This window comes from Acyrthosiphon pisum, chromosome A1, assembly GCF_005508785.2.
Source record: "Acyrthosiphon pisum isolate AL4f chromosome A1, pea_aphid_22Mar2018_4r6ur, whole genome shotgun sequence".
Classification (NCBI taxonomy): Eukaryota; Metazoa; Arthropoda; class Insecta; order Hemiptera; family Aphididae; genus Acyrthosiphon; species Acyrthosiphon pisum.
In genome coordinates, this window is record NC_042494.1 from 74,506,809 (window position 1) to 74,513,655 (window position 6,847).

General features: G+C 30.6%; 1 protein-coding gene across 1 annotated transcript; it reads right to left on the bottom strand.

Moving 5' to 3' along the window:
* Positions 1-3,322: 3,322 nt before the first annotated feature.
* Positions 3,323-5,489, bottom strand: LOC103310615 (tigger transposable element-derived protein 4-like). The gene is made up of 2 exons (XM_008189411.1): positions 5,469-5,489; positions 3,323-3,892 (listed from the first exon to the last, which is right to left on the bottom strand). Exons 1-2 carry the CDS (start codon positions 5,487-5,489, stop codon positions 3,323-3,325), a joined length of 591 nt encoding a protein of 196 aa, XP_008187633.1.
* Positions 5,490-6,847: the final 1,358 nt, after the last annotated feature.

Here is a 6,847-nt window from a genome sequence, read left to right on the forward strand (position 1 = left end):
ACAATTGGCTGCAGACTAAAGGAAAATTAAACGCTAGACTTTTGAGTGCAATATTAATAATATTAATAACACTAAGTAGTATGTACAATTTGCAATGTATAATATAAATATTACGAATTTAAAAAAATCAATTTAAATACATTTTTTATACACTAATAAAAAATAAAACTAAATAATTATAACAATTAAATATTTTTAGCAGTATATATTTATTTCAATAGATTAACCAAGGGCCCCGGGCCTCGATAATTAGAATTTATTTAGCGGCCTCAGATTTGTCCATTATTATTTTCATTATAGGCTATAATACTGCAATAATCACCTAAAAAAAAAAAAAATCGTTGATTATTTAACAAGGAAAAAAGCTGGTAAATTATAGTTTATAAATAAAGTTATTATTCATTATTTATTGCTATGTACCTAATACCTATATATATTTATGATAACGGGTATCTAATATTAAATAATATAGAATATACATTATTTTTTCGTACAGCGGCCTCATTTAAAACTTTGGCCCCTGGGCCTCAAAATGTCTTAATCCGGGCTTGAGATTGACAAACAATATAATATAATAATATTATTATAGTAATATATAAAGCATTTATAGATGGAAGTACTTACCATCATAATTTAAACATTTAAATAAATAAAATATACACAATAATAGAGGATTAAAATAAATTAATTATAATATACTAAATATTAATAAGTCGCAATATCATTACAAATTAAATATTTAAAGATATACCTACCACTCAAAAAGTTGCATAACGAGTGCATAACATCTGCATTCAAAGTTTCGTACAGTGATGAATATATAGTAATAGTTTAAACTTTTATGGTGTAAAATGGTCAAGGGAACTACCAGTTAAAGTATAGATACGATATCCAGGGATAGTCGTAGGACCCTATATAGAAATAATTACACTGGCTACGGGCAGATGATTAGAATTATCAGAATTTTAAATAACTGTTTAAGTAACTTGGATTCAATTTATGCAGTTATTATTAAATACTTTCAAATAACAATACTCACAAAATATTTAAATTAAGTTTTATCATAGGTACTATATGACTGTATCGTCGTAATGCGGAGTTCGATAGTCGTAGTACTGTGTTGAAGTCTAATGTGCAGTACAGCGAACTGATTTTCTTATATTATATGTCATGGTGTGTGTTGGCGTGTGAGCCTTGCAATTACGTTTGGTGCAGTGGTGGATTTAAGACGTGGCAGAGATGCCATATTTGTTACAAAAAAAATTCTAGATCCGCCACTGCGTGTATGTTGAAAATATTATTGTATCGGTCAGCAGTTGGTCGTATTATTTCTGATTGTATTCTACGAGTATGTACACAATGTTGAGTTTATAATGATATACGCACAGCTGGTGTCAAGTAACATACTTATAATTATCATAATGGCGTAAAATTCACGCTATAATATAGTGTTTTTCACGCTCAAATGACGCGAATCCGTGTACACTTTTAGGTACACTGCAGTATACCTGATGTGAAAAATCAGTAGTTTCCAATAAAGATTTCAACTGATATATAGTTTATGTCGGGCTGTAAATCACGTAAGCTGGGGTGAATTATTCATGCACTTTTACGTCATTGGATTTCGTCAGAATAGCAATCGGACGGACAGCACACAATCCCTCAATAATACACGACTCGTTTCGTCAGTTTTCAATTTCAATCATTTTAAAACGATTTTTGTTTTCAAAGATAATAATATTATGATAGACTATTCGTTGAAAAAATAAACAAATAGTTTTTCCATAATAATAATAATGTATCGTATGCGCACATAGCTGCTTTTGTTTTATTTATTACGACTGACCGTTGCAATATCCGTGATTGCTATTCGCCGTTAAATCCGAGTACGGTTTTCTCCTACATGGAGGCGGCGTTCTCCGCATATAAGAATGTCAACGTAGGCCTGACATCGAAAACAAATCGTATTTAATATCCAAAGGGTCGAATGTTCGGCCAAGCGAAAATAGCTTAAACGTTAATAATAATAATATGTAAAACGCGCATACCTAATGCTGCAGGTATGGGTACAAAACAAATGGTGGTATTTATTTGTTTGCATAAGCGTACTATTATGTTTTTCTTTCATTTTATATTATATTGTATTAACGTATGGTTATTGGTTGGTTGTTTCGCAAGTGTACGTTACTGCAGAGGAAGAAAAAAAGAACACAGACTACGATTCCTACTTACGACTTCGGGTCGCACAACTCGTTAGTTCGATAAAAGAGTATAATAATATATACGACACGAAAAACACGAACGAAGTACGTAAAACGACTTCCGTAAAATATTTTATATAAATATGTGCAATTATCGTACACGGTTAACGCGGCTGATCGTCACGTACACTCTCAAAAGTGTACGATTTATCGCGGTCCAAAACGTTTTTTTTAAGAAAGTCCTGTAAATGCAGGTCTGGTTTTATTTTTTGGTTACAACAAAAATGGTCCGAAAGATGATTTTTTTTCTCCGCAAACAAAAAAAACTATTTTGTACGAAATTCAACACGGCCGTCCGCCAAACTGAATTCTGCTGGAAACATATTTTAGTGACAGCAATCGAATCATAATTGACTATTATTCGTATATTATTATATAGGACGAGTCCGTAAGTATGCGAACGGGAGTGGCCCACATTGCGAGCTGTACCAAACTTTTTATAGATTGCTACTTATATCATACACATAGTAGTATTGTGTATTGCGAATTTTGTTTTTTTTTTCACATTACGAAATCTTAATAATAACTACTAGCACATTAAATATCTAGAAAAATGAAACTATGAAATTATTGATGGATTATGATATTAAGTACTTGTAATGGAGGACTTGGTTTATCTGTTATATTATGTAATTTTATTATGTTACCCGTTAATATGTATCTTGTAATCTTTAGTCCCACTATAACCTAGCAAAAGAACATATTTTTGTCACGAATTAATATATATTGCATATCTTAAATAGTGAGTGATAATCGGTGAGTAAATGAAAATCATTTTATTCGAACTAAATTTATTTTTTCAAGCAATATTGACTTGACCCTTTCTGTCATGCTACAACGGACTGCGCACGCCTATGAGAACAACAGTTCGAAAACGTTTCAAGCGCTGGCTATAAATACCTAGTGGTTCTGCCCGAAGATGATAATACAGTAGATTCTCGTTATGTCGAATCTCAAGGGGAACAGAAAAAAGTTCGAGATATCGAGTTTTATTAAAAAATAAAAAAACTAATATAAATGTATGTTGTATAATTTATATGAATAATAAATAATACGAATGCCTAAAATACATAATTTCCACCCGAACATTCTTTACCTTTTAACATTAATGTTTTATCTGGTAAGCATTTGAAAAATAAGCCCGTTTCATCGATATTAAAAATATCATTAGAAGAATAACCTGCTAAGACATCAGGAAGATTTTTAATCCAATTTGAACAACAATGTGTGTCTGCTGAAGCTTTTTCTCCACAAACAGTTCGAAAAACTACATAGTGTCTTTTTTTCCAATTTGTAAGCCATCCACTACTAGCTTTAAAATTAGTGTGTCCTAGTTGTTGTGCATATTCGTTTGCTTTTTCAAGTAAAATTGTTCCATTTAATGGTATGTTTTTATCTCGACACTGAGTAAACCATTTTAGCAAACATTTATCAATGTCTAAATAAGGAGTCATCCTCATTTTTTTCATATTTCCACAATTGAACTTCATTATTTTCTCTTTCTGTTTAATAATTGACGATAATGTATTTGGTGGAATATTGAATTCTTTGGCGATTTCACATTTTTTACGGTCACCTTTTTCAACTAACTGTATTAAACGAACTTTGTCCGAAATTATACTGCACAATTCCTATGTTAACCACAACAAAAATATTATTTGTGAACTCGAGATAACGAAAAACGATTAATTTTATATCGAGTTATCGAGAGCAAAACACTATTAAGTGTAATAGTAGTTTCAGGGAGAATTCAAAGTAGTTCGAGATAACGAAAAATTCGAGATAGCGACGTTCGATATATTAAGAATCTACTGTTATTTAACTCGGCGATGAATTACAATCCAACATCGACTACTGTAGTTGTAGTTATAGTATAGTTAGTTCACACAATGATAATCCGTAATATAAGAATTTGATGCAATTATTCAACGAGTCGGACCTACATTTCTCTCTCTCCTCTAACACCATTATTACATTTACCACAATAGTTGAAGAGAGACTACAGAGCAACAGAATGCATTTTATGTAATAAATAATGTTACAATGATATCGTGTCCGCGGCGAGATGGGTGTCAACAATCAAAATTAAAATAGGATCCTTTAGGACTGAATGTTCAGTAACGCTTTTAGCTTTTTTTTTTACTTTTAAGTCGAGCTTTGAACGCATATAGATAGCTGCTTTCCTACGTGATAAACGCGCAGGGCCTATTAATCGCACTGTACCTATATATTATTATTTTTATTATTCGTTATATTCCGTCGTGTGATGACGACGATGATGATGATAATATCACAAAAGAAGATTTACACTCTTATATATATTATCGATCGGCAATTTATACCGTGATTATTGAATATTGCATATAATATGAGCCTACAAATGAATAATGCATAATAATATATTATACACCTATCGGACCGCTTTAGTGACGCGTGTGTGCCCATAATAACAATACTAACACTAAAGGTCCGGCACTTTTTATGGTAATATATAATACAATATAATATAATATATATTAACGTCGACCGTTATTTGATAATTATGTATGGGCAGCTGACTTTGAGTCGAAACGGTATGCGTGTTGATGGATGGGGTTGGTGGGAGGGTGGGAGTAGAAGCATTTCCATAACAAACAAAAAATAGTTTAAACAAATAATAAAAATAATAAAATATACCATTGAAGAATATACGCCATAGGTAGGAATATTAGTCGAGATAATTTTAAAACTATAGTATAATATATTATTATTTTTTTTTCTTTTCTTTTTAATAATCTCGATATTCGCTGAAGGTTTTTCGTTTTATACAACGTCAAAACCCAAGAGGAATGCAAATTCAATAACTATAAATGCGTTCGGATATACTATTTCTCTCTACATGAGAATATTCTATACATTACAATTTACAAATAACAACGCTCCGTTGCGGAAATGGATCAGATATAATATACCTATTTTTTTTATTTTACATTCAGCCGGTCAATTGTAAATAGTAGATTATAATTTATAAGTATTTAAAACCATTAAAGTTATTAGTTATTTAATAATTTAATAACTCTTAAAGACTGTTACAATGTTTCATAATATCAGTACGCCGCCGATCGATATATTTATTCAATTTCAATAGTCTTTCGGAGAAATGTTATATAATTCCTCTTTTCATATTGCGAGATTGTACTCTACAAATATAATTTTAAATTGACTCACAACAAATAATCCTAATACCATGTCTTCAGTTCCTCGTGCAATAAAACATATAATTGTATTATTATGTTCTTAAATAGTTAAATTATAATTTGATGAAAACGTTTGTAAATCATATTTCATCATAGGACCATGGACTCGACGTTTAAATTTGTAAAACATTATGTGTAATATCGTGGATATCGTGAGTCATAAATAATATTTATATTTATATAAAAATTGTATTAACAAAATATTTTATTGTTACTAAATGCAATATTTTCAATATAACGTATTAACGCGGTATCTATATTATATTAATTAATTTTACCTTTGTGCTTGAATTGTTTAAAAACTCCAAATGAGTTAATATTCTTATACTTCATTATGTTTAATATAATTTGAAATGTCCGAGCATTATGCATACGACATTATACACGTCAACTGTAAGAAACAATACTATATGTATTTCAAAAACTATCATGACTATAAAAATGTTGTTTCTCGATAAAATGTCATAAAAACAAAAAAAAATAAATCCGGATTCCCACGGCATGGGGTAAGGGTCGTATAGCACGTGTAAGTTTGGTATATCATAGCAGACACGGCGAATGGTGTGGCTCGGTGGTGAAACTTGGTCACATCGAGTGAAAGGAACCACTTCATGGCTCGTCTTATACGTTCCGTTGGCACATAAAGAAGTACCTCACTAGTAATAAAAATTATTCTAATCGTTATTATTGGCACAGCGAGATTATAGGTTTTTGGTGCACAAATCTCGTTCAAAAAATTGTTTTTATTTGTACAAACGCGTTCCCAGGCAGATGTTTTTAGATTTAATAAACATTAATTTTTTTATTATTATTACTTTGCAGTCGTTATTTGTTGTTGTTCGTTGATTGTAACTTATAAGGTAGATAATAATAATCGGAAACAATTAAAATTATAAACATTTTATTTCTCTGTAAGCTTTGTTAAAAAAAAAAAAATTAAAGCCTGATTCTAACAGCGTGGGGGTACGGTTAGTATGGGTTTTGTAAGCTGTGTAGTGTCTTGCAGGTATACCATAGACGCGGAATGTTGAAGCTCAGTTCATCGCGCCGAGTTAAAAGTACCACCTCGTGGCTCATCACATGCGTTCCATCCGCTTAAAAAGAAGTACTTCACTCACCAATAAGTATTATTAGCACAGCAAAATGATAAGGTTTTGTTTACATATTTATATTTTTTACTTTTGCAAACGCGTTCTACATACAAATGTTTTTACTTTTTAGATTTAATAAAAATATTCTCTGTTTATTATTATCATCATTCCTTTTACAGTATTTATAAATACCGCCTATAGTTATTGTTCGTTATTTATAATGTACTATAGGTAACCTGTATAATGCCTAATAAGAATG